The sequence below is a fragment of the Pristiophorus japonicus genome, chromosome 8 (assembly GCF_044704955.1).
Source record: "Pristiophorus japonicus isolate sPriJap1 chromosome 8, sPriJap1.hap1, whole genome shotgun sequence".
Classification (NCBI taxonomy): domain Eukaryota; kingdom Metazoa; phylum Chordata; class Chondrichthyes; family Pristiophoridae; genus Pristiophorus; species Pristiophorus japonicus.
In genome coordinates this window covers 94,024,562-94,052,008 of record NC_091984.1, presented here as the reverse complement: position 1 = coordinate 94,052,008, position 27,447 = coordinate 94,024,562, and the positions used below count along the sequence as shown (strand labels likewise).

Below are 27,447 nucleotides of genomic sequence, written 5' to 3'. Positions count from 1 at the left end.
AGACCTGTCTGACCATAATGGAAATTATTTGGTCTGCGAGATAGGGAGATGAGCAAACTAGGGTTTGTTTCTTGAGCTATGGTCTTACCATGAAGGAACTGCATTGGGTAATCCACAGCTAAATCAACAACTTGCAGTTATAAAGTGCCTTTAATGTAGCAAAACAAAGCTGGCAGTCAGATCAGTGCAGGAATAGAAGATGCCCAAAGGAGATATCAGAAAGGCTGGTTTTAAGAAGGATTTTGAAGTTGAGGTGAGACTGACTTTGATACACATTCAGGAGCTAGAAGGATATGGGAGTTCACTAAATAAGGGTTGAAGACTGTGAACTGTGAAGAACTAATGAGTCAAAACTTCAACTCAAGACTTTGCCACTCATCTGGTGCTATCCCATATCTCTCAGCACCTGTACTGGTAATGGTAACTGGAGGGAATAAAAATGAGGGATAGAGGGGTCAGAGAGTTATCTAGTAATGATCAAAAATTAAAATCCTCAATGCCTCTGGTCAGTTTAAGTTCAGTCTCTAAAAGGAAAGTTCTTGACAACGCCTTGATGTTGAAGGATGATGCCTCATCCCAATACTATACAGAGTTGAGAGATCAAGAAAGAGCTAAAAGCTTCATGGCTGTTGGGAAAGGGCTGAAGTCCAATGTCACTGGGCAAAGGCCTGTCAGCACCAGTGAGAGCTGGAGAATTACTTTGAAGATGGCACAATGCCAGGTGAAACTGAGCTCCAATAAGTGACCCATTTTAAATGCATATGGGAGAAATTGGGCTCCTTTGCGCCTTCCGTTAGCAGCTCTGGGGGTGTCGATAACGGGGCGAGATCAGTGACTCCCGCTAAATTCGGCGTGAAGGATGATGCCTCATCCCAATACGATAGAGTTGAGAGATCAAGAAAGAGCTAAAAGCTTCATGGCTGGTGGGAAAGGGCTGAAGTCCAATGTCACTGTGCAGCACCCCGGATGAAAAATTCTCTCTCGTCCCTGCTTGTGCGCCTGCCGTTAACAAGGACAGGTAGAGGAGGCGGCTTTCAGTTGGATATCTGGTGGAGCAGCGCTATTTAAAGACGTCAACATCCGGTTTAGTTTTAGTCGGCCAACAATGCTGGCTTGTTAGTTTCACCTAGGCAAACCGGCCTTTTGACCGATTTGAATGTTTTGAAGTTTAACGAGTGTTCTGGCTCAAAGATTCTTGGGGGAGAAATTCCGTTGCGCCTCATTTGAGGCGGCAACTCAAGTGGAACGGTAATTTTAGCGCCTTGAAAAAGTTTGTGATCTCCACCCAGAAATTCGTCAGAATCGGTCGAGGAGCTGACAGGGGCGCTAAATCAGCCACTGCACATCAGAGCTGGAGGGATGCTGATGAAAATACCAGCGCTAAATTTAACCGAATCATTGCGCATGCGCCGAACTCCGACTGTGACCTTCGACGGAAGCACTTCTCCATGATCGGAGTGATTGTCAGCAGTCAGGCGCTACTGGTTTGTGCTCCCGGTGAGCCTCTAATGAATTTTCGGTTGGGGCACTAAATGCTGCGCTCCCGGTCGGTAACCTCTTACATTCTCATTAAGGCCCCTCTGGCCGCTAACTGAGGCTTTAGACAACCAAAAATACAGCCCCTTGAGTTTCATTGAGGAGAGATTTGAAACAACAATATTTGGATCCTTTCATGGGGGCTGTACTGGCACTGAACCTCGCTTTCCAGCGTCAACGTCGGAGGCAACTGAGGCACAGAGAAAGAGTGCAAAATGTGGCCAGAGGTAGGAGGGCCAACAGGGCTCTCAACAAGAGGCTTTACCCAATCAGAGCATTCCGGCAGCAGTTCACCTACATGAATTTCACTGAGGAACAGTGTGTTCGAAGTCTCCGCTTTAGCAAAGAGATCTGCCACCTCCTGCAACCACACCTCGAGCCTCAGACTAGGGTGACCACAACTCTCCCAGTAGCAGTCAAGGTCACCATCGTGCTCAATTTCTACGCTAGTGGATCCTTCCAGTGTGCAACAGGCGACATCTCCAACATCTCCTAGTTAGCCATTACTCCATCTGCCAGGTCACAGATGAACAGAAGAAGGGACTATATTTCGTTCCACATGACCAGAGAGAAGCAGCACGAGCATGCATGTGACTTTGCCAGGATAGCAGGCTTCCCCATAGTGCAGGGTGCCATTGACTGCACCCATATCGCTTAGCGGGCAACTCATAATAATCCTGAGGTATTCCCTAACTGCAAAGGTTACCACTCACTTAATGTGCAGTTGATGTGCGACCACACATGGCGAATCTTCACTGTCAATGTCCGCTATCCTGGCAGCAGCTACAATGTCTTCATCCTGCGCCAGACCAGTGTGCTAGCTCTCTTCCCACCATCACATGAACTTGCGGCTGGCTGCTGGGAGACAAGGGCTATCCACTCTCCACCTGGCTCATGATTCACCCCGGCAAATCCCAACCCTCGTGCCCAACATTATATGAGAGCCATGCTGCCACCAGGAACATCATTGAGCAGTCCATCGGAGTGCTGAAGCAATGGTTCCGTTGCCTTGACTGCTTGGGAGGAGCCCTCGAGTACTCGACTGAGTGGCTGTCACTAGTCGTCATCGTCTGCTGCATGCTGCACAACTTGGCCATCACGAGAGCCCAGCCATTGCCACCAGGCATAGCTCCACCACCTCAGGTGGAGGAGGAGGATGAGGAGGAAGAAGAGGAGGAGGAGGAAGAGGAGGAGGCAGCCACTCAATTGGACTTCTGGAAGCTCAGACCATGACCGCCTCATCAGACTTGGTTTCCAGTGGCTTCGAGCCCTCTTTCCGGTTGCTGAGCACGTTCCTATCATTCCATCAATTTGTCATTCCATACCACACCCCAAAACTGAAATGAGAGACAGCACCAAATTTGCAACATTCCAGTAAAAAATTTATCAAAAACCATTAACCACATATATACACAGTATTGACTAATCACTCTTGTGCAAACCCTTACCTCTCCTCTTTACAGTCCCTTTTCCTAATCTACTGCTCCTACATAGTGTCTTCCCAGTGGCTGCAGCAGGGCTAGTGGAAGGCTGCTGAATGTCGGTGCCACAGATTACAGATGGACTTGTAGGACACCCTGGATCAACACTGGGCCTGAAAGGCCTGGCTGTAGACTGTACCACCTCAGGCTAGGTGGCAGCAGTCCGGGTTGGCTGGATGATAGGCAGCGACAAGTGCAATGACGGAGTGGCAGTGGTGGGATCAGAAATGCTGTCATCCTGAGAGAGGACAGCAGGTTCCTGCTCCACTGACCCACTGCCACTCCTCCGGAGCCAGCACCTCAACATCCCCACCAATCTGCTGGAGCAGTGACATCGTGAGATGCCTAGTGGATTGTGGTGGACCCAGCGACGATGGCAGCAGTCAGAGCTTGCTTTGCATCCAGCTGATACTGCATGAGAACAGTCTGAGATTCAATGCCATCAACCACTGTCTGCTTTACAGCACAAAGCCGTTGTGTCGCTTCCACCTGTGCTGCAATGGAAGCTGCCACATTGTCCATGACACATGTCATGAGGTCTGGATCTGCACGGTCTCTCTGCAAGTCCATCATCCTCTGCAGAGTGGAAATGATGGGCTCCATGGTGTGCGCAGAGCTCTGTGCAATGTTGGAGGATGACTCCTCCACGCTCCTTACCATTGCCAAGAGGCTCTCGGGCACCCTTGCCATTGCACCAATCATCTTGGGAGTACATGGCTATCACCCTTCTTGTGAATGCCTCCCCATTGAGGTCCTCATCCGAGTCCTGTGCAGTAGAACTTGTGCGCGAACTCGTTCTCACTGGCTCCCAAGCTACCCTTTCCCTCTGGCCTTGCTGCAGCCCGCTTGTCCCAAGTGCATCACCCAGTGCAGACCCTTCTACTAAACTTGCCTTTAAAGTAGTGCCAGTATCTGAGGTAGTGCTTGCGGGTAAGAGATGCAGTGACACGGTGCTTTGCTCCTCCTCTTCTCCTTCCTCACTCTCAGTGGGGGGGGGAGGGGGGCCTCAGGGACAGGTTGATGATTATCTGAAAGCATAAGGGCACAAGACTTGCGTTAAGATGGGGCAAGCGAGTAGGAATGGAGCAAGGAATGCTGATGTTATCAGGAGCTGGAAAGTGATAAAGGCTTGTGGTGTGAGGGGGAAGTGGGATGAGAAAAGGAGGGGATGAAGATACCGTTGTTGCCCCCAATGGGGTTGACATTGCCGATGGCCACGGCGCCCACCACCCGCTGCCCAATGAGTCGCAGCACTCGCTCCTCAAGGTCTGAGAGCTGCTGGAGACATGCATCACCCCACCTGTTCTCTGCTGCTCCCTCCTATTGTGGGCCATCTTGACCTGCAAAAGAAACAAATGTATGTGAGTCAGAGTCCAACTATGTGTTTGGGAGATATGCCTGCCATCGTTGAATAGCTGTGATTGTAGGCAAGGTGTGAGATGTGGGTTTGAGTAGGTGCAGATGTTTGGAGGTGAGTGGTGGGGGCGTGGTGCTTTGCACAGTGTGCACAGATTGAGGTTCAGATGCTGGTATGTAGTCTCTGGATTGGGGCCTTAAATCTATGACTTTCTGACTGAGAGGCATAACAACTGAGCCAATGCTGAATAAGAATGTAATCTAACAAATAAAAAAATAAATGTGCAATTCAAAAGTTTATAAAATATTGATTGATGTGCAACTGGAATGTAGGGGATTGTTCATAACCCTTGTGGAAAAATGAATTGGCTTTCTTTGAGCATGGCCTTTATATTGCGAGGGAATATTAAAAACATGGGTATCCTGGAGATCAAAAACATCTTCAAGATGTACAATCTCTAGTGATTTCTCATTTTCGAATGCATTTGTTTTGACAAAACCAGCAGTTAATGTGATGAACATGTGAATTAAACAAAATATACCATGAAGACCAGTAATTTATGGAAAATGAATCAGTCATTCACCTGTACACAATGCCATGTGTCTGGCATTCAACTGTTTTCTGTAATTCACCATATCTTAATGCTTTTTCATTGCTGCAGTTTGTACAATTTTAAGAGCAATTTACATTTCTTATTTTTGTAAAACTTAAAACTTTTAAGATAGAAAATAATAATGTAGTTCCAATGATTTTTTTTTGTATTTATATAGAATCATAGTGGACTACAGCAGAGAAGGTCCATTGTGCCAGTACCGGCTCTTTGGTAGAGCTATCCAACTGATTACTTTGTCAATTACCTTAAATCTGTGTCCTTTGGTTACCAACCCTACTGTCACCGGAAACAGTTTCTCCTTATTTACTCATCAATATAGATAGATTTTGAACACCTCAACAAATCTCTTAACCTTCTCTGCTCCAAGGTTCTCCAGCTTCTCCAGTCTTCCACATAACTAAAGTCCCTTATCCCTGCTACCATTGTAGTAAATCTCCTCTGCACCTTCTCTAAGACCTTGGCATCCTTCCTAAAGTGTGGCGCCCAAAATTGAATACAATACTCCAGCTGAGGTCTAACCAGTGTTTTCTAAATGTTTAACATAACTTCCTTGCTTTTGTACTCTATAGGGCCGAAATTGCCGCCGCCCGAAACGAGGCGCACCTACTGGTTTCGATGTGTTCTGGCCGCCCCATGCATTGGGGCGGCCTAACCTGCGGAATTCAGCAGTTTGGGGGTTTTTTTTCAAGCGGGGCGGAAGTGGCATCATCATGGGGACGGAAGTGGGGGCAGGCCGTAGTGGTCGTCACTAACGTGGTGGAAGTGGGGGGCGTGGCGGAGTATCCGAGGCTGTCAGTCATCAGCGCCGTGCTGACACGTCACAATGTCTCCTTCAGTTAAAGGGGAGGGCCGCAGCGAACTCTGCAGCTACTTTAGTGGCAAACACTAGGCCACCAGGGAAGGTTTCAGCCGGGCCAGTGGCCTGGCACCCAAGAGGGGGTGCCAGGCTGCTTGTTGGCTGAACCCATGGCCATAATTGTCGGATCGACCTGGCAGTCGGCCAACAAAATAAAACATGGCGGCCACGGCAGTGTGCTTCTTCCCTTCAAGGGCGGCCGGGCCGCCATGCCACAGAGAATGGGGTACCGATCAGCGGTGGGGCTGCTCCCACGGGGCACTACCGGAAAAGGGCAATTTTGCATAGGGGTCCCCGCCGGTCGGTAAGGGGTCAGCGCGTGCACCCAACAGGTGGAGCTTTCAGAAGGGGCAATTTCGGCCCCTGTGCCCCCACTAATAAAGCCAAGGATCCCATATACTTCTTACGTCATCCTGCCACCATTAAAGATTTGTGTACAAACATTCCAGGTCTTTCTGTTCCTGCAGCCATTTTAAAATGGTATCAATTAGTTCCTATTGTCTCTCCTCATTCTTCCTATCAAAATATATCACTTCACACTTCTCTCTGTTAAATTTCATCTGCCAATTTCACCAGTCTGTCAATATCCTGCTGAAATCTGTTACTATCCTCCTCATTGTTTACTACATTTCCGAGTTTTGTCATTTGCAAACTTTGAAATTATGCCCTATATACCCAAGTCTAAGTCATTAGTACATATCAAAAAGAGCAGTGGTCCCAATACCGACCCTGGGGAACACAACTGTGTATTTTCCTCCAGATTGCAAAACAACCTTTCACCACTACTCTTGGCTTTCTGTTCCTTAACCGATTTCATATCCACACTGCCACTATCTCTTTAATCACATGAGCTTCAATTTTGCTAACAAGTCCATTAAGCATTTAACAAGTCCAGTTACCAAGTGGTACTTTGTTAAATGCCTTTTGAAAGTCCATATACACATCAACCGCACTAGCCTCATCAACTCTCCCTGTTACTTCATCAAAGAAATCAATCAAGTTAGTCAAACACGTTTTGCCTTTAACAAATCCAGGTGAACTTTCATTAGCCCATAATTATATAAACCAAATTTTCCCTGATTATTATCTCTAAAAGTTTCCCCACCACCGACATTAAGCTGACTGGCCTGTAGTTATCGGGTTTTTACCTCTCCCCTTTTTTTTTTTAAAAAAGAGGAGTGTAACATTTGCAATCCTCTAGTCCTCTGGTACCATCCTCATATCTAAGGAGTATTGCAAGATTATGGTCAGGGCTTCTGCAATTTTAACCCTTACTTCTCTCAGTACCTAGGATGCACCCATCTGGACCAGGTGACTTTTCTACTTTGAGGACAGCCAACCTTTTAAGTATCCCCTCTTTATCTATTTTAATCCTATCCAATTGTGGTGAGAGCAGGGGGTGATGAGAGGAGTGTGTGGGGAAAGCAAGAGGTGCATGCTTGCACCAGCTGCAGTTTTAAAATCAGAAGAGATTGTAGGATGAGGGTGAAGTGGGATGTGAGAAGGAGGATTAGGCATGAGCATATCGTCATGTTCAATGGTTTCAGCACAGCCACTGGCCACAGCCACTCCGATTATGCCAAGCACCGGCTCCTCGAGAAGAGTCAGGGTATGGAGGTGTGACTTTCCCCCTCCAGTTAGCTGCCGCTCCCTACAGCTGTGTGCCATTTTGTCCTGCAAGTGAGAGGAAGTGTGTCAGTGAGTGTGATTCAATGTATTTTGCTAATATGGCTGTCATGCTTTAATAGCTGGCAGTGTGTGCAAGCTGTGAGTTATGGGTGTGAGGCGTGTAGCAGGGATTAAGTATGTGAGGGTGAGATGGAGCATATGAATGCGAAGTATGAATCATGATTGATAAAGAGATTGTTGGCAGCTGAATGATGGGGATGTGGTGCATTGAGCAGTGTGTGAGGCTCGTGGTGCAGTTTGTGGGATATGGCATTTGAAGATGCATTCACTGACCTTGACCACTAGCGTGAGATAATTGAACTTTTTCCGGCACTGCAGCCAGGTCCTCAGGGCAACACTGTTGGCATTGACCTCCATTGCTATCTGCTCCCACTGCCTGTTTGGAGGGCCTCCTGGTCCCCTATGGAAACAGGACCTCTCTCCTCCTATCCACATCCAGTACGAAGGCCACCAGTGCTGCATCTGAGAACCTTGGAACCCTGTGGCCTGTTGTGCCATTGCTGACTGTTTTCTAGTTCAAACTGTCTTCTGGAATCACTTCCAGCACTGGTCTCGTCAAACTGCACCTCACCTTTAAGAGGTACAGGCTGGTTTTAAGAAGTGCAGGCTAGCTTTAATTGGTGCTAGCCTGGCATGAACTTGGGCCCCCTGCTGAGCGTGCAGCCACTCAGCAGCGTGCTGCGCACCACTACCATTTAAATTAGCAGGCAGCACCAAGTTTGCATGCTGCCTGCATTACTTTGAATGGGCGCAGGGTCATTCTGAATCGCGATCCCGTGCCTGTTTTCGGGGGCTATCGAATTTTTAGCCCTATATCTTTTATCATCAAGGGAGCTCCAGCTTTGGATGCCCTTCCTTTCCCCTCATGGGAATGTGTCTAGTCTGTACCCGAAATATCACCTCTTTGAAGGCCTCCTATTGTTCAATCACAGTTCTGCCTACCAATTTTTGATTCCAATTCCAAACTCCTCCAAGTTAAGTATTTTTACACGTGATTGTTCCTTGTCTTTTTCCGTAACTGTTCTAAACCTAATGATATTATGACCACTGTTCCCACAAATGCTCCCCCACTGAAACTTGCCCCACTTGGTTACCTAAATTAGATCCAGCACTGCTTCCTTCCTCGTTGGACTGGAAACACAATGATCAAAAAACTCTCTTGTACACATTTCAGGAGTTCCTCCCCCTCTTTCCGTCTACATTGTTACTATCCCAGTTTATATTAGGATAATTGAAGTCCTCCATTATCGCTACTATGTAGTTCTTGCATTTTCTGTAATTCGCCTGCAAATTTGCTCCTTTATCTCCTTCCCATTATTTGGTGGCATATAGTATACACCCAATAGCATAATAGTTCCTCTATTGTTCCTTAGTTCTAACCAAATAGATTCTGTCTTTAACCTCGCACATACATCATCCCTCTCCAATGCTATAACAGTTCAGTTGATCAATATTGCCAAACCCTTCCTTTTTGTCCTTCCCTATCTTTCCTGAATACCTTGTATCCAGAAATATATTCGTTCCCAAGCCTCCCCTTCTTTGAGCCAGGTCTCTGTTATTGTCACTATATCAAAATTTGTATTGAAGCTGCCCAAACTCATTTACTGCATGTCACATCTCCATCAGAGAGATTTTCAGCAATTTGCCTGACCTGGATTCTAAGTCGAATCCCAAAAATGAACAGAAAGTGTGCTAATTACTGCTCTAAGAGTTCTGTAGGTATATTAAATAAAAGTAAAATAAAATATTTTACATGTGGTTGCAGTTTTAGGTTAAGAAATACCAAACGTAGTACTATTGTTAAGACATGTGAGTTCACACCGCAACTACACACTTCACTTAATGTCCTATATCAGGCCGGCTTATAAATACTGTGGCCCAGATGTTATTCAACAAGTTTTGTGCCTCCACTCTACAAACCAAAGCCATGATATAAATCTTTATGATTAATAATAGACTACTAAGTTATGTAATAATACAAGACATTACAGGATTAATTTTGAAAGCTCGAATGCCAGTGCAGAACCTGTGCTTGCTTCTACCAAGTTTCCACACTAACTACAAAGCTTCCCACTTATTCCCTATATTTCTAATGATATGCATCCACATCAGATAGAAATTTTAAATGTAAGAAAAATAGCTACAGTCTACTCCTGATAATTCAAATTTGTTTTTGCACTAAAACAATTAAATGATCCAATATTTTGAATTCAGCAACAGAAATAATACAGCAAAGTGTGAATTTAGTGCTTAAAAATTGTAACTATTACATCATTTGAATTAAGTGACTTCAAAATTGAGCAGAATGGATCGCATTATTATTACCTGTGGATTGTGAACATCATAGGTTCGTAACTTCATTCTGTATATAATGAGCTCAGGAAAAGTTCATTTTTTTCCAACGAGAGCAGACTCATCTTAAATTCTGTAATTTATTTGTTACTGAGATCTAAATCTGTAATTATTTCCTCTGGTTGCCTTTTGATATAGGTAGACTTTTTATCTATAATCCAAGATTTTGGATCCTCCACATATATCGTTCAGGCAAATGAGTTGATCTCCTCATTACTCGTGGTCATTTTTAAAATTATATTTCTCTTCGCGTTATCTGCTTCTCTCCCACTCACTAATTCATTACCTCCCTCTCTGTTTTTCTTTCACTGAGTTTTTCTCTTCCCAACCTTATTTTTGTTCTTTCTCTCTCCCCGTTTCTATGTCTCTTGTTTCCTCTGCCACCTCTCTGTCCTCCTTATTTGCCATTCTCTCTGTTAGCCTCTCACACATGTTCCTTAACTAATTTACTTAATTGTAAAGGCCAAGCAAAATATGGATTAATATGTAGTGGGTTAGAAGTGAGTGCCAGGGCTGGGCAGTCTGAAACCATCCTTTAGCTGCTGAAAGATGTCCGGGTGATAAAGGAAAACTTGCCCGTTCTTGGGCTTGCAGGGAATTCAGAGACTGAGGATGAAAAGTAGTATTAATGGAGGCTTGTAAGAGGGAAAAAAACACGTTTAAAAATAAAATATCCATATCTTTCCTCCATTAACTGGAATCTTGCTCTCTTCCTGCATTCACTCCCTTCTGTAACAAGGTCTGTGTTAACGTTTCAGGATTATTTGATAATTTTTCCACAAAAAGAATTTGTAACAGAGTTACGTTCAAATGTTGGGTTTTTAAAGAAAAGTGCATTCACAAAGTTTTTTTAAGGAGCATAAGAGACGTAAAGCTGTTACAATACAAATGAGTTTCTCCAAAAACAATAAGCAATTCATTAGACTATCTTGGTAATTGATGAACATCTCATATACATTGTGTTGCAAAGCATTTGGTAGGGGTTGTCTGGCATAGGCCCTTCCCTCTGGTTGCGAATACTGGGAGGTAAAATAGGGACAGAAGCACACACGGATAGTCGGAATTTTAAAGAAGAAAGCTTTCACCCTGAGTCAGAAGGCTAGTTCAATGTCATTGTGTTTAATTCAAGCAAGTTGGCCCACTGACCTGGGTATGCATCACATGTTCATTATTTTGCATTATTATATGAAGACAAATTGTCCTGATTGAATTAAATGAGTCCAATCATAGATGTTTCTCTGTATGTTCACATGTTGTCTGAGAAATCAAACAGCTTTCGGTTTCGTAACAGGCCACCTACTGAAAGACTGCAGGAACACATTTCAGGGCACATATGAAAGACATGATATCAGTTTGTATGTCAATAGGGATATGTTACATTCTCTGAGTTTACTACCATTTAAGTAGATATTGTTAGTGTGTGTGAATTTTGGAACTTGGGATCCACGTTTGGCAGTGTCTGATGCCACTAAACCCGAGAAGGTATCGATGGTGGACACAAATTCATTAACGGTTTGTCTCTCCTCTCTCTGCTGCGTTCAACAGGGTCTCTCACTCACCCTCAGTATGCATTCTGTTCCATTCTCTCTTCACTTCCCCAATCAATATGCTGACTCAAGCACTATCTCTTTCCCCAATCAACAGGAGTTCTCTTTCTTTCACAAATTTCCTTTTCTTCTCCTGATATGTTCTCTCTCTCTTTCCTCAACAGAACATCTCTTCTCCCTCTCACACATTCCCTGAGGAAGCTGTCTATTGTCCCTCAAGAAGATCTCCGCCAATCTCTTTCTCTTCCTACGTAAACAGTGGGGCCTCTCGATTGTTTTTTTTCCTGTTTCCTTATAAGAACGACATGCTGTCACTTAAAAGGGATTTTGTTTTGGTTCCAGCTGACACAGGGATTCCTGAAAATGGCAGAAACCTGTGGCAGGAAACTCAGGACCTCGTCCTGAAAATTAAAAAAATGGGAATCAAGAAGCACCTGCAAAATAAGTTGGCTCATTATGATTTTACTTACTTCTGATGTGACAGTAGTACACTTTATTACTTTATTACATAAATTGCTGTTTCCCTCAGTTTAACCATTAAAGGATACTTTTTTGAATCAGCATAGACTTGGAGAACAACTCGCTCAGGTAGTTCCTCCTCTGAAAAACTCCAGAGTCTTTCCTTTGCGACAGCAGTCTCAACAGCAGTTGCCAACTGTAGCAAAAAGTTGGAAACAATTATACTACTTTCCTAAAATGAACATTCATCTTTTAAATACTTAGTTTATAGTTGATCATTTAAGGTAATTAACGAAGAGGTGAAACATTAATGATTTTGCTGATGTCACAACATTTTGTATGTTGATGAGAACAACCACATCACTACAGTGTAGAACTGACTGCATCTCAAATTACCTGCCATGGTTACCCAAAGAACAACAGTAACTGCACTTCAAAGTAATTCTGACAGACATGCTATGGTGCAATGTAAATGTTAGTTCTTTCTTTCAACAAGGAATAATATGGTGGTTGCATGATGGACTATAGTATGCTAATAGTATGAACCTGCACATCAGTAAAGGATTGCTGCATGGTGATACATTTAGGTGGTAGAGGTCACCTTCATAGGTCACATTTATCAGATTATTACACAATGTTCTGTTTATACCATTATTTATACAGGTTGCTCACACACCCAATGTAATGTATTTTTCTGGATTAGAAATAGATCAAACATTTCCTATGGAAGATGGAATATGATTTTTGTTATTTGTAAAAATTCAAATAAATATAAATAAAAATCCAAGACCTATTACCAACCCAGATTTGTCTGTGGATTTCTAGTTCAGTTGCTCAACAACACATATTTATATAGCACGTCTCACTTAAAAGAATATCTTAGAATGATTTAAAGAGGACAGATATTATGCAGGAAGTGAATCAATTTAACAAAACTTGAATTTATACAGCACCTTTTACATAGTAAAACGTCTCAAGGTGCTTCACAAGACAAAAAATTTGACACCGAGCCACATAAGAAATTAGGGGACATGACCAAAAGCTTGATCAAAGAGGTAGGTTTTAAGGAGTGTCTTACAGGAGGACAGAGAGGTAGAGAGGCAGAGAGGTTTAGGGAGGGCCTAGGTAACAGAAGGCAGATAGGGAGACTAAAGATCTGGACAATAAGACACATTTTTAGGTGGAGTAGTTTTGGAAGAAAATTCCAGTGGAGCATGATGGCTCAAAGATCAGCAGAAGATAGGGAACAAGCAGTATTCCTGGAGCAGATGATGTGGACAGATGTCTGGCTGGTAAATATTACTCAAATAAGATGAGATGAGGCAGTGGATGCATTTGAAAATGTGGATGAGGATCTTCAAATTGATTCACTAGGGCAGAGATCCAGCTATGCTTTTCAAGGAACAAGAGTGATGGGGGTACAGAACTTCTGGATTAGCTGAAGTTTGTGAAGTGTGGTAAGCTAGTGAGAAGAGCATTAAAGAAGTTGATCTTCAAGGCAATGAAGCTGTTTGTGAGATTTCAGCAACAGTGAAAATGGTGACCTTGATGACAGACTGTATGCTGTCAGGGTCAACGAACAGCAAGATTGCATTCCACCTTATCCAGCCTGAGTGAGCAGCCAGCAAGGATGTTGGGTTAAAGCTAAAGGCACACAAGTGCTGGCCAAAAAGAAAAACTTCAACTTTGTTCACATTGAGCTGTAGGAAATTTTAACTCATTCAGGACTTGATCTTGGTCAGGCAGTCCAATAAAACAGCAACAGCCTAGAATCAACATTTGTGGCAGAGTTAGGTGTCACTGGCATACCTGTGAAAGGTGACTATACTAATACATTTTGTTGCCACACGATGGTTTGCCAATTATGGATGGGATGAGCCAGAATGGATCCCTGGGACACTACTGAGGCAGCTATGTGAGTATGATAGGATATACTGTTTGAGAAGATGAGGTGAAGACATTGGAACTACACGAGTGCAGTGCCTCCTAGGTTGACTGTAAGGCGAGTGGGTGGAGAAGAATGGATTCATAGTGTCAAGGAGGCAGAAAGGTCACACAGCTTGTCAATTTGACTTTGACCAGAATGTTCTTGGAAGCTAAATATGTTGGCAGATGTCAACATAGAGAATGCGGCAGAAGAGGAGCTCTTGGCATCAAAAGAAAATACTGCTGCTGCAAACCAGGGAAAAGAACCTTGGAACCAATAGGATCGTTAAGGATGCAGGATAGTTCTACTTAAAAGCTGCCAATGTTGGTTTTAAGCTGCTGAAGCATAACTTTTTCCAAATGCTACAAATTCTACCCTGATAATGCTAATGTGTCTATATACATACTTACAAGTGCTTTGGAGTGCATATAGAAGTCATCTAATTTTCCTGATTTTCTCTTCATCCACCCTACATTATGCCATCATAAGAGAGCAAACAACCACTCAGCCATCAACTTTGCCCTCCTAGTACTCCAACTACATTTTGAACTCCTGTTATGCACTTCAACTAACTTCCCTGGTAAATTATTCCACTTATGAGCATACATTTTTTCTAAGATCTTCAAATTTAATTTTCAGTAATTTAAATTTACGGCCTCTTGTCTCATCTTGAAGTAAAAATCTGCGTTGTTTATCTATGCAAATTAATACTTTGCATACCTCAATGAGATCTTTCCTTAAGTATTGCTTTGCTAACTGTACAGTTTAAGATTCTTGAATCTTCCTTCACAGCTTATCCCCATTATATTTGGTACTATTCTTGTTGCTTTTATTAGTGGTTAGCTATCTTAAATTTCATATTTCTTGAAATCAGAAGTAAATGAGGAAATGAGGTATAAATATAGGGTGAGCAAAGGAAATTGAAATCAGGAAAATTATGCCATTGAAACCAGAGAGATCCATTGCATTCTACACCATAAGAAATTTCAAGGTTCAATGTTGTTGCGTGGAGGGCAACACAAGGTTTAATTTTACCATTAAGTTCATGGCATCATTGAGAGATATTGGATAGGTAGCTAATAGATAATACCGCTCAACAAACTTAGTCACTATAACAGATAAGATAAGTTGAAAGAACACACAACTGCTAAAAGCTAGCTTTTACAAGCAAAGCAATTCCATATTCACCCGATGATTTGTTCAAGCAGGCAGACATTGACAAGTTTGTGAAAGGACATTTGGAAGGAAGGAAGGACATTTGGAAGGACTGAAGGAAATTTGGAAGAAAGGAAATTTGAAAAGAAATTTGGAAGGAAGGAAATTTGGAAGGAAAGACTTGCATTTATATAGCGCCTTTCACGATCACTGGACGCCTCAAAGTGCTTTACAGCCAATTAAGTACTTTTGGAGTGTAGTCACTGTTGTAACTAATCCCGAATTGCCCTCGAGAAGATGGTGGTGAGCCGCCTTCTTGAACCGCTGCGGTGAAGGTACTGCCACAGTGCTATTAGGTAGGGAGCACCAGGATTTTGTGCGACTTGGAGGGGAACTTGAAGCTGATGGTGTTCCCAAGTGCCTGCTGCCCTTGTCCTTCTAGGTGGTAGAGGCCATGGATTTGGGAGGTGCTGTATAAGAAGCCTTGGCGAGTTGCTGCAGTGCATCTTGTAGATGGTAAACACTGCAGCCATGGTCCGCCAGTGGTGGAGGGAGTGAATGTTTAAGGTGGTGGATGGGGTGCTTTGTCCTGGATGGTGTCGAGCTTCAAGTGTTATTAGAACTGCACTCATCCAGGCAAGTGGAAAGTATTCCATCACATTCCTAACTTGTGTCCTGTAGATGGTGGAAAGCCTTTGGGGAGTCAATTCAACTTTATCCAGTCATGGCTCTAAGATTATATATGATACAAAAAGGAGTTAGTTGTAAGATTCTAGCTAACAACCTGCCTTACGAATTGCTAGATTTGAGAGTCTAGTGTCAGTAACTTTAATACTTTATTAAGAAATGTAAGATTAACAGATTTCTACATTATCTTATATTAATACATCAATCATAATAAACATGCAAGTTCTGCGTGTCCACATTACTTACCTACAGCCAGCCGTCGGATGGAACACTTGTCTTATGTTTAAGCTGCCCATTTACATCAGTTTACCCTCACTTTTTATATCCTGTAGTGATCATCTGTTTCACCTGACACTTTATCTTCCCTGCTGGGTTTTGGCAGGAAGCAAGCAAAAGACAGCTGCAACCTTTCTATTTTGTGATTTATAACATATTCTTTGGTGTCTAGCAATATTCAGTTGCTTTCGACAGTAATTTTCCCATTATCCTAGAATGAATTTGCTTACTTAATTATGTTATATCTTAGTTTCACAATCGTACATATAAACATCACACATTATAATCTAATCTAGTCTATCACTCATTCTTACTTAAGCCTAAAGTAAATGTTGGTCCCTTAGAAGATGAGAAGGGGGATTTAATAATGGGAAATGTGGAAATGGCTGAGACCGTAAACAATTATTTTGCTTCGGTCTTCACAGTGGAAGACACAAAAACCATGCCAAAAATTGCTGGTCACGGGAATGTGGGAAGGGAGGACCTTGAGATAATCATTATCACTAGGGGGGTAGTACTGGACAGGCTAATGGGACTCAAGGTAGACAAGTCCCCTGGTCCGGATGAAATGCATCCCAGGGTATTAAAGGAGATGGCGGAAGTTATAGCAGATGCATTCGTTATAATCCACCAAAATTCTCTGGACTCTGGGGAGGTACCAGCGGATTGGAAAGCAGCTAATGTAACGCCTCTGTTTAAAAAAGGGGGCAGGCAAAAGGCAGGTAACTATAGGCCGGTTAGTTTAACATCTGTAGTGGGGAAAATGCTTGAAGCTATCATTAAGGAAGAAATAGCGGGACATCTAGATAGGAATAGTGCAATCAAGCAGACGCAACATGGATTCATGAAGGGGAAATCATGTTTAACTAATTTACTGGAATTCTTTGAGGATATAACGAGCATGGTGGATAGAGGTGTACCGATGGATGTGGTGTATTTAGATTTCCAAAAGGCATTCGATAAGGTGCCACACAAAAGGTTACTGCAGAAGATAGAGGTACGCGGAGTCAGAGGAAATGTATTAGCATGGATAGAGAATTGGCTGGCTAACAGAAAGCAGAGAGTCGGGATAAATGGGTCCTTTTCGGGTTGGAAATCGGTGGTTAGTGGTGTTCCACAGGGATCGGAGCTGGGACCACAACTGTTTACAATATACATAGATGACCTGGAAGAGGGGACAGAGTGTAGTGTAACAAAATTTGCAGATGACACAAAGATTAGTGGGAAAGCGGGTTGTGTAGAGGACACAGAGAGGCTGCAAAGGAATTTAGATAGGTTAAGCGAATGGGCTAAGATTTGGAAAATGTGAGGTCATCCACCTTGGAAAAAAAAACAATAAAAGGGAATATTATTTGAATGGGGAGAAATTACAACATGCTGCGGTGCAGAGGGACCTGGGGGTCCTTGTGCATGAATCCCAAAAAGTTAGTTTGCAGGTGCATCAGGTAATCAGGAAGGCAAATGGAATGTTGGCCTTCATTGCGAGAGGGATGGAGTACAAAAGCAGGGAGGTCCTGCTGCAACTGTACAGGGTATTGGTGAGGCCGCACCTGGAGTACTGCGTGCAGTTTTGGTCACCTTAATTAAGGAAGGATATACTAGCTTTGGAGTGGGTACAGAGACGATTCACTAGGCTGATTCCGGAGATGAGAGGGTTACCTTATGATGATAGATTGAGTAGACTGGGCCTTTACTCGTTGGAGTTCAGAAGGATGAGGGGTAATCTTATAGAAACATTTAAAATAATGAAAGGAATAGACAAGATAGAGGCAGAGAGGTTGTTTCCACTGGTCGGGGAGACTAGAACTAGGGGGCACAGTCTCAAAATACGGGGGAGCCAATTTAAAACCGAGTTGAGAAGGAATTTCTTCTCCCAGAGGGTTGTGAATCTGTGGAATTCTCTGCCCAAGGAAGCAGTTGAGGCTAGCTCATTGAATGTATCCAAATCACAGATAGATAGATTTTTAACCAATAAGGGAATTAAGGGTTACGGGGAGCGTCGGGTAAGTGGAGCTGAGTCCACGGCCAGATCAGCCATGATCTTGTTGAATGGCGGAGCAGGCTCGAGGGGCTAGATGGCCTACTCCTGTTCCTAATTCTTATGTTCTTATAAGCCTATATTGTAGTTAAAAACAGAAAATCCCGTTCTTCCTCCTTATCATAATGGGGGGCATATTCCGCCTTGGAGGCTTCCTTCGGACGAGCACCTCCAACCCGAAAATTATTTGCGAAAATACCTGGTGGTCAAGGAGGCGCCTTTGATTCCGGTTGGAGCCTTTATTCGATGCGCAGCGTACGGGGAGATGACTTCCGTACGAAAATGTTGGAGCCATGTGGGCCTGGACCACCAATCACTGTCTAGTATTCTCATTGATTATAATGGGAACTCCGTGTTTACGAGTTCCCATTATTATCAATGCAAAAACTCTCCTAAAACAAGAAACACAACATAATAAATTTTTAAAAACTCACATATTTTAAATTAATTGAAATCAAAGTTAATTAAATGTTTTAGAAAAATATATATATTTTTTGTAAGTTTTTTCAATGTGTTTTAATAGGGTTTACCTTAATGGACAGGGTTTTTTAACAGAAAACTCCAAGATTAAATTTAATTTTTACATGTTTTAAAACTCTTACACTGGTAAAAAATAAGCTAAACGCCTGCTTTTACCAGGTATAAAAGTTTGAAGGACATTCACTGGGCATGAGTTGGGCAAATAGCCCAATCTCTCCCACGCAAATGTCTTTCTCCCAGGGATTTGGAGGATCTGTCAAGAGAAATCTTGACAGATCGGAAAAGCTGGTTTTCGACGCATGCGCATTGCGCCCCGTAAACCAGCTTTTGCGAGGCTTCGCCAGGTCCATGTGCACTTCATACGCACCCGGCGATGCCAGAATTTTCGGCACTTTATTTTCCAACTACCTGATTCTGTGAAATGTTTTATCATGTTGCGACCTGTCTGCACTGAATGTCTGAGTTTCTAACTTAGGTTAACTTCACTTTCCCATAATGCATATTATATCAACTATTTTATGCCACTGTATGTTAGCTATTTTATGTTAATATTCATAAACCCTACAGGAGTCCTAGGCCAGCACACAAAATTAAAAATCCCTTATAAAGACTGAATCTTGGTAATTCTAACTTATCGCTGTAGTATATAGAAGATACCGAAAAGAAGATTTTTTATAACAATATTTCCCTAAATATGCTAAACATTTTTATATATCCAGGTAATACTTCAGTTGAAAACTTTGGCATGAACACTTGTTCCCCTCCATCTACATTCCATAATATAGAAAGCACATACAAGCTTCTAATGATAACAAAACAAATTGGCTACAGCCTATGTACTCACTTTTCGAAAAATATCCTGAGCTTCCTCTTTTGTCATTTTTGGAGGTCTGATAAGAAATACCCCAAGTACCAATATCCCTCCTGGCAACATCCTGGAAACCTGGAGTACATGGGGAAGAGTTGGATAATGTATATATTAAATGATTCTATATTAAGCACCTTTATCAGTAAACCAAAGTATACAAATAAAAGCAAAAGGCAAAATCCTGAATACAATGAAGGTACCATGCCCTAATTTAAACCAGAATAAAACTTGTGATTTTTTGAGTAAACTGTAAAATGGCTGATAGTCTAAAATGCCTTATTAAAATTATTAAAATATAGCAGTCCGAGATTCAGTGGAGGAGAAGAAAAAGACAAGAGAGAGAGGCAGAAGAGGAGAAACGGAGAAGGAAAAAAGGTTCGGGGGAGAGAAACAGCAAAGAGGACAGACGGAAGCCATTGAATAGAGACAAAGAGAATCAGCAATAAGACACGACAGACAGGTAAAACTATATTGCCCAAATTACAGTGTGTAATTCCATAGGAGATTTAACTACTTATATATTAAATTTGGTACTTGGGTGCATATTTGACTGAAACTCGTAGGTTACTTGCAGTACCTGTTACTTCTGTGGGTGACATTTCAATGTTAAAGGTGTCACGTTTTCCTGTCACAGCCTGTGTTACACATGATACAGGTACAATGTCCGAAATCCAGAATCCTCGGGAACGAATCCATTCTGTTTTTTCCCCCCGGATTTCAGACAAGAAAATCAATAGTCTGAAATCTTCGACTGAATCCGTGCCGGGTTTTGAGCGGCGAGTTCCAAAATCTGGCAAAATCTGAAATCCGGCACAGATTCGGTCGAGGATTCCGGATTTCAGACTTGATTTTTGTTTTGTCTGAAATCTGGAATACTCGACTGAATCCGGATTCCATTCCGTATTTTGCCTCAAAAATATCCGGTTTTCGGACAATAATTCCGGATTAGCTATATGCAAAATGTCCGTTTTTTGGACAATTCCGGTTTTCGGAGTTCCAGATTCAGGACGTTGCATCTGTAGCTGCTTTTTTATAGTGAGAATATATCACCTTTTGGTAATCTGGCCACCCACAAATAGTTTAAATGCATTCTGAAAAATGTTTCACTATTCATTTTATTTTTCAGTCTAACGTCCCAAATTGCAAAATAAAATAAAAATTACACTCACAATGATCATCATCGTCATAGGCAGTCCCTCGGAATCGAGGAAGACTTGCTTCCACGCCAAAAATGTTCTTAGGTGGCTGAACAGTCCAATACGAGAATTACAATCTCTGTCACAGGTGGGACAGACAGTCGTTGAGGGAAAGGGTGGATGGGACTGGTTTGCTGCACGCTCTTTCTGCTGCCTGTGCTTGGTTTTTGCATGCTCTCGTAGATGACACTTGAGGTGCTCAGCGCCCTCCCGGATGCACTTCCTCCACTTAGGGCGGTCTTTGGCCAGGGACTCCCTGGTGGCGGTTGGGATGTTGCATTTTATCAAGCAGGCTCATTTGTCATGAAGGAGTTCAGAGTAGAGCGCTTGCTTTGGGAGTCTTGTGTCAGGCATGTGAACAATGTGGCCTGCCCAGCGGAGCTGATTGAGTGTGGTCAGTGCTTTAATGCTGGGGATGTTGGCCTGGTCGAGGATGCCAACGTTGGTGCGTCTGTCCTCCCAGGGGATTTGCAGGATCTTGCAGAGACATCGTTGGTAGTATTTCTCCAGCGATTTAAGGTGTCTACTGTATATGGTCCATGTCTCTGAGCCACACAGAAGGGCGGGTATCACTACAGCCCTATAGATTATGAGCTTAGTGGCAGATTTGAGGCCTGATCTTCGAACACATTTCCTCAGGCGGCGTCCGCATACTGTAGCTCGACGACAGAGGTTGGGACGGTCTTGGTGCTGTTCCCTGCATTTTTCCTGCAGCTGTTGCGCTGTAAAAATCATGTCTGTTGTACCCCGTAGGGGACAAAATCTGCACTGTGACTCCGGGAGTAAGACGGTTGTGGAGGATTCTAGTGACAACTTTCCCAGTGGCTGATAACAGGGAGATTACTCTGTAGAAAAATAGAAAATAGGTGCAGGAGTAGGCCATTCAGCCCTTCGAGCGTGCACCGCCATTCAATAAGATCATGGCTGATCATTCACCTCAGTACCCCTTTCCTGCTTTCTCTCCATACCCCTTGATCCCTTTAGCCGTAAGGGCCATATCTAACTCCCTCTTAAATATATCCAATGAAGTGGCATCAACAACTCTCTGCGGCAGGGAATTCCATAGGTTAACAACTCTCTGAGTGAAGAAGTTTCTCCTCATCTCAGTCCTAAATGGCCTACCCCTTATCCTAAGACTGTGTCCTCTGGTTCTGGACTTCCCCAACATCGGGAACATTTTTCCTGCATCTAACCTGTCCAGTCCCGTCAGAATTTTATATGTTTCTATGAGATCCCCTCTCATCCTTCTAAACTCCAGTGAATACAGGCCCAGTTGATCCAGTCTCTCCTCATATGTCAATCCTGCCATCCCAGGAATCAGTCTGGTGAACCTTTGCTGCACTCCTTTAATAGCAAGAACGTCCTTCCTCAGATTAGGAGACCAAAACTGAACATAATATTCCAGGTGAGGTCTTACTAAGGCCCTGTGCAACTGCAGTAAGATGTCCCTGCTCCTATACTCAAATCCCCTAGCTATGAAGGCCAACATACCATTTGCCTTCTTCACCACCTGCTGTACCTGCATGCCAACTTTCAATGACTGATGTGCCATGACATCCAGGTCTCGTTGCATCTTCCCTTTTCCTAATCTGCCGCCATTCAGATAATATTCTGCCTTTGTGTTTTTGCCCCCAAAGTGAATAACCTCACATTTATCCACATTATACATCTGCCATGCGTTTGCCTACTCACCTAACCTGTCCAAGTCACCCTGCAGCATCTTAGCGTCCTCCTCACAGCTCACACTGCCAACCAGCTTAGTGTCATCTGCAAACTTGGAGATATTACATTCAATTCCTTCATCTAAATCATTAATGTAGATTGTAAATAGCTGGGGTCCCAGCACTGAACCCTGCGGCACCCCACAAGTCACTGCCTGTCATTCCGAAAAGGACCCGTTTATCCCGACTCTCTGCTTCCTGTCTGCCAACCCGTTCTCTATCCACGTCAGTATCCTACCCCCAATATCATTTGCTTTAATTTTGCATACCAATCTCTTGTCTGGGACCTTGTCAAAAGCCTTTTGAAAGTCCAAATACACCACATCCACTGGTTCTCCCTTGTCCACTCTACCGATTACATCCTCAAAAAATTCGAGAAGATTTGTCAAGCATGATTTCCCTTTCATAAATCCATGCTGACTTGGACCGATCCTGTCACTGCTTTCCAAATGCGCTGCTATTTCATCCTTAATGATTGATTCCAACATTTTCCCCACTACTGATGTCAGGCTAACTGGTCTACAATTACCCGTTTCTCTCTCCCTCCTTTCTTAAAAAGTAGTGTTACATTAGCTACTCTCCAGTCCATAGGAACTGATCCAGAGTCGATAGACTGTTGGACAATGATCACCAATGTATCCACTATTTCTAAGGCCACTTCCTTAAGTACTCTGGGATGCAGACTATCAGGCCCCGGGGATTTATCTGCCTTCAATCCCATCAATTTCCCGAACACAATTTCCCGCCTAATAAGGATTTCCTTCGTTCCTCCTTCTCACTAGACCCTCGATCCTCTCGTATTTCCGGATGATTATTTGTGTCTTCCTTCGTGAAGACAGAACCAAAGTATTTGTTCAACTGGTCCGCAATTTCTTTTTTCCCCCAATATAAATTCACCTGAATCTGACTGCAAGGGACCTACATTAGTCTTCACTAACCTTTTTCTCTTCACATATCTATAGAGGCTTTTGCAGTCAGTTTTTATGTTCCCAGCAAGCTTCCTCTCGTTCTCTATTTTCCCCCTCCTAATTAAACCCTTTGTCCTCCTCTGCTGAATTACAAAATTCTCCCAATCCTCAGGTTTGCTGCTTTTTCTGGACAGTTTATATGCCTCTTCCTTGGATTTAACACTATCCTTAATTTCCCTTGTTAGCCACGGTTGAGCCAACTTCCCCATTTTATTTTTACTCCAGACAGGGATGTACAATTGTTGAAGTTCATCCATGTGATCTTTAAATGTTTGCCATTGCCTATCCACTGTCAACCCTTTAAGTATCATTCGCCAGTCTATTCTAGCCAATTCACGTCTCATACCATCGAAGTTACCTTTCCTTAAGTTCAGGACCCTAGTCTTTGAAGTTGCCGCAGTCGGACTTGTCCCCTTTTTAAAAGATGGTCACGATTACTGCATCTCTGAGATCTCCCGGCATGCTCACCTCCTTCCAAATGAGATGAGGTCATGCACTCGTGTCAATAGTGCCTCTCCGCCATACTTTAGTGCCTCAGCGGGGATTCATCCGCTCCCGTAGCCTTGTTGTTCTTAAGCTGACTGATGGCTTTTTCCACCTCGTGCAGGTCAAGGGTTTTGCTGAGGTGATGGCGGCTAACATGCTGCAGGATGGAGTTGAGAACACTCGAGTTAATGGCAGAATCTCGGTTGAGGAGATCTTCGAAGTACTCCTCCAGCAGCGTTCGGGCCTCCTCCCCTCCACCGGCAATTGGGCCTCTCCTCCTCCACTAACGACCTGGCCTCTCCTCCTCCAGCATGTGGTGAGCACAATGTCTGTCCGCCCTGACCTCCTTCCATTCTGAACATCCTGACCTCCACCTCAAAAAATGGACCACTGACCTTCCCAATGCCTGCTCCCAGTCAAACCTCGGATCACCTACCATCTCACCGAAGGGCCCCCTTGCTCAGCTAAGCTCGTGTGGTAGCCAGTGTGCGACGGCCACCGCACGTTAAAAGAACTCATGCACAGGCATCTTCCACTCCTTTAACATGAAGTTCGGGACCTGGAATGTCAGGACTCCAAAAGCGACAGGCCAGAACGCCACACCGCTATAGTTGCCCGGGAACTTAAGACGCTTCGATGTCGACATCGCCGCCATAAGCGAGACTCGGCGGGCAGGGGAAGGCCAGCTCAAGGAACAAGATGGCGGTTATACCTTCTTCTGGAAAGGGAAACCAGAGGAAGAACGCCGCCACCACGGAGTTGGTTTCGCCATCAAAAACAAACTGATCGACCGCCTCAGAGACTCCCCCGCAGGATTAACGAACGTCTCATGATTCTCTGACACACCCTATCCGGAATCAATGCGCCACAGTCATCAGTGCATACACCCTAACACTCAATGGGACAGATGAGACCAAAGAGGGTTTTTGCTCCAGCCTTGAAAAATCCCTGTCCCGCGTCCCTACGGACGACAAACTGATCCTCCTCGGTGAATTCAACGCCAGGGTCGGCAAGGACACAGCCCTTACAATAATATGATTAATTTTATCCACTGACTTGTCTTTGCTAGGAGGTTTAGAGGGGATTTGAGGGGAAGTTATTTCACCCAGAGGGTGGTGCGGGTCTGGAACTCACTGCCTCAAAGGGTGGTAGAGGCAGAAATCCTCACCACATTTAAAAAGTACTTGGATATGCACTTGAAGTGTCGTAACATACAAGGCTACGGACCAAGAGCTGGAAAGTGAGATTAGGCTGGATAGCTCTTTGTTGGCCAGCACGGACATGATGGGCCAAATGGCCTCCTTCTGTGCTGTAAATTTCTATGATTCAAGGATGCCTTAATTAAAGTTTTCACTTGAAGGTGTCAGCCTCGCCCAAAAGCCTAGGCTTGGTCTTGTTATTCTTGACCAAAGCTGTGACTCTGAGCTGAATGTAGATCCTGCAGTGCCTAATTTCCCAAAATGCATCATGACAATCAGCTAATTGTACTGATGGAAGAGTCTAGCAGTTTCTGCTCAAATATTCTTCAAAATGATGTGAAGAAAACTAGAGGACAAATTTTAAAATCTGTAATCAGGTAAAATTTACATTAAACAAAAAAGGCTATGTGCATATGAGAGACAAACTACTGATTATATATCTGTTGTTGCTTTTGTTGTGTCCAACAAACTGCTGAAAGTGCATTAAGTTAAGCAAGACAAATGCTCGGAATTTGCTGCAATGGCAATGAAGGCTATAAGTTAGATCATTGTGCTCGCTGATCCTCTAGTGGCAAATTTTGCTGGAAAACTGATTAAAATACTCCACAGCAAGCAGAAGTGAACCGGAAGTGGCACAGCCAATGGATAGTACCAGTAATTTAATTATGGTTAAAATATTTAATAGCATGGGTATTTGAGAACTTTCAGTAAATATGAAAGTGAACAGTTTTCAGGCAACGAAAAATCTAACAGCAAAAGACTTGAAACAAATTAGCCAGATACCTGATCCTGGTGTAAAAAATGTAAGACCTTATCAGTTACCACACTGATTAAATGTGAACTGTTTATATCGTTAATGAAGAGTAAAAGTATAGTTTCCCTTTGATTTCAGACATGTAATTAGCAACCGTATAAAAGGTTGAGGCTTAGGCAGAACTTTCTGTCCCTTCTTGCTTCTTGTGCTAAAATCAATCTGCTGCCATTTAGTCCTGGCTTGCTCATGTATTTCGTGAATCTTGGACTGGAAAATTTATTTCTGTTCCTATAGTGTGCAGTCCTACTATAGAAATAACAGGTTGGAATATTCGCAGAAGATCCCTAACATTTCCTTAAAACCCACAAAACTGACATTCCTTTCGGAACATAGGAACACGAGTATGCCATTAGATCATGCCTGATCTTGAAATCCATAATACTGATGTATTCTTGAATCAAACACTGAATTAAAATACAAGTAAATTAATGAATTAAGAACTAATGAATGGATCTTAGAGGTTAAGCTTTATTTTTGTATTGCTCTTGTCTCTGGATCAAACACAATTGCATCTTCTGCAGTGTTGCCATATTTTATGTTCTTATATTATTTACATAAAAACATAATATATCTGATTGTAAACAGGATTAGTTAAAATGGAAAACTAATTGATTAATTCAGTTGATTCTAGGAAGTGTTTCATGTAATTAAAGGTTGAACTCACAGTGGAATGAAAATAATAGAGATGAAATAGCAATAGATGTTTACATTAAAAAGGCACCAGCACCATTCTTTACTCCCAAAGCAAGCACTCTACTCGGAATTCCTATTCGGCAAGCGGGCCCAAGGTGGGCAGAGGAAACGTTTCAAGGACACCCTCAAAGCCTCCTTGATAAAATGCAACATCCCACCGACAGCTGGGAGTCCCTGGCCAAAGACCGCCCTAGGTGGAGGAAGTGCATCCGGGAGGGCGCTGAGCACCTCGAGAATTGTCGCCGAGAGCATGCAGAAGCCAAATGCAGGCAGCGGAAGGAGCTTGCGACAAACCAGTCCCAACTACCTTTTCCTTCAACGACTGTCTGTCCCACCTGTTAGAGACTGTAATTCTCGTATTGGACTGTTCAGTTACCGAAGAACTCACTTTTAGAGTGGAAGCAAGTCTTCCTCGATTTTGAGGGAGTGCCTATGATGATGATGATTAACGGTCTAATTATCAGTGGTAACTGCAGTGGTGTTAGTTCAGCAAATTTGCAATCGCCACTGATTTTAAAGGGGGGCGGAGCGATGAACATTTGCTGTTCAACCTTTTTGGCTGCGTAGTAGTGGATTAAGCTACTTACACCATAATTTCCTGGGAATTTTGCGCCATAAAACGACGTTGATATGTGCCATTACAATGGCGCGTGTCTTCAGCAAGTTCTGGGCCCAAGTTTTCCTCAATGTAATTGAGTTAATCTTTAATATATTAAAAACGGTGAGTAGTTTTAAGATTCTAATGGTATTGTAGAGTTCAGCCTTAAACCTTCATCCTAACAGCTTGAAAGGGGAGACAGGGGCCCGAAACAGGGGCAATAGTTTGTGTGGCAAGAAACCAGTGATATCTTGAACAAATAGCTTGTGTGACAAAACAATGGACAAAGCTAAGCAAGATAAAGCAAAATGTGATTAAGCTGAATGAGCTGATCTCAACTGCCTACTGTCTTAACTGTTATCTAAACTAAGGTGTACACTCGGTAGCAACAGAATTAAAACTAATGATATAATATGGAATGTTCGGGATGGGAGATGGGGACATTGTACAG

At 43.2% G+C, this 27,447-nt stretch overlaps 1 protein-coding gene across 9 annotated transcripts in view; it reads right to left on the bottom strand.

Annotated features, from left to right (window-relative positions):
- Positions 1-27,447, bottom strand: part of odr4 (odr-4 GPCR localization factor homolog) — a 139,071-nt gene that overhangs the window by 73,712 nt on the left and 37,912 nt on the right. For all 9 annotated transcript variants that reach the window (XM_070887110.1, XM_070887114.1, XM_070887107.1 and 6 more), the window contains 3 exons: positions 19,298-19,396; positions 11,980-12,086; positions 9,858-9,894 (listed from right to left, as the gene is read on the bottom strand). In XM_070887110.1, the coding sequence (XP_070743211.1) occupies positions 9,858-9,894; positions 11,980-12,086; positions 19,298-19,396 (243 nt within the window). The remainder of the gene's footprint in view (positions 1-9,857; positions 9,895-11,979; positions 12,087-19,297; positions 19,397-27,447) is intronic.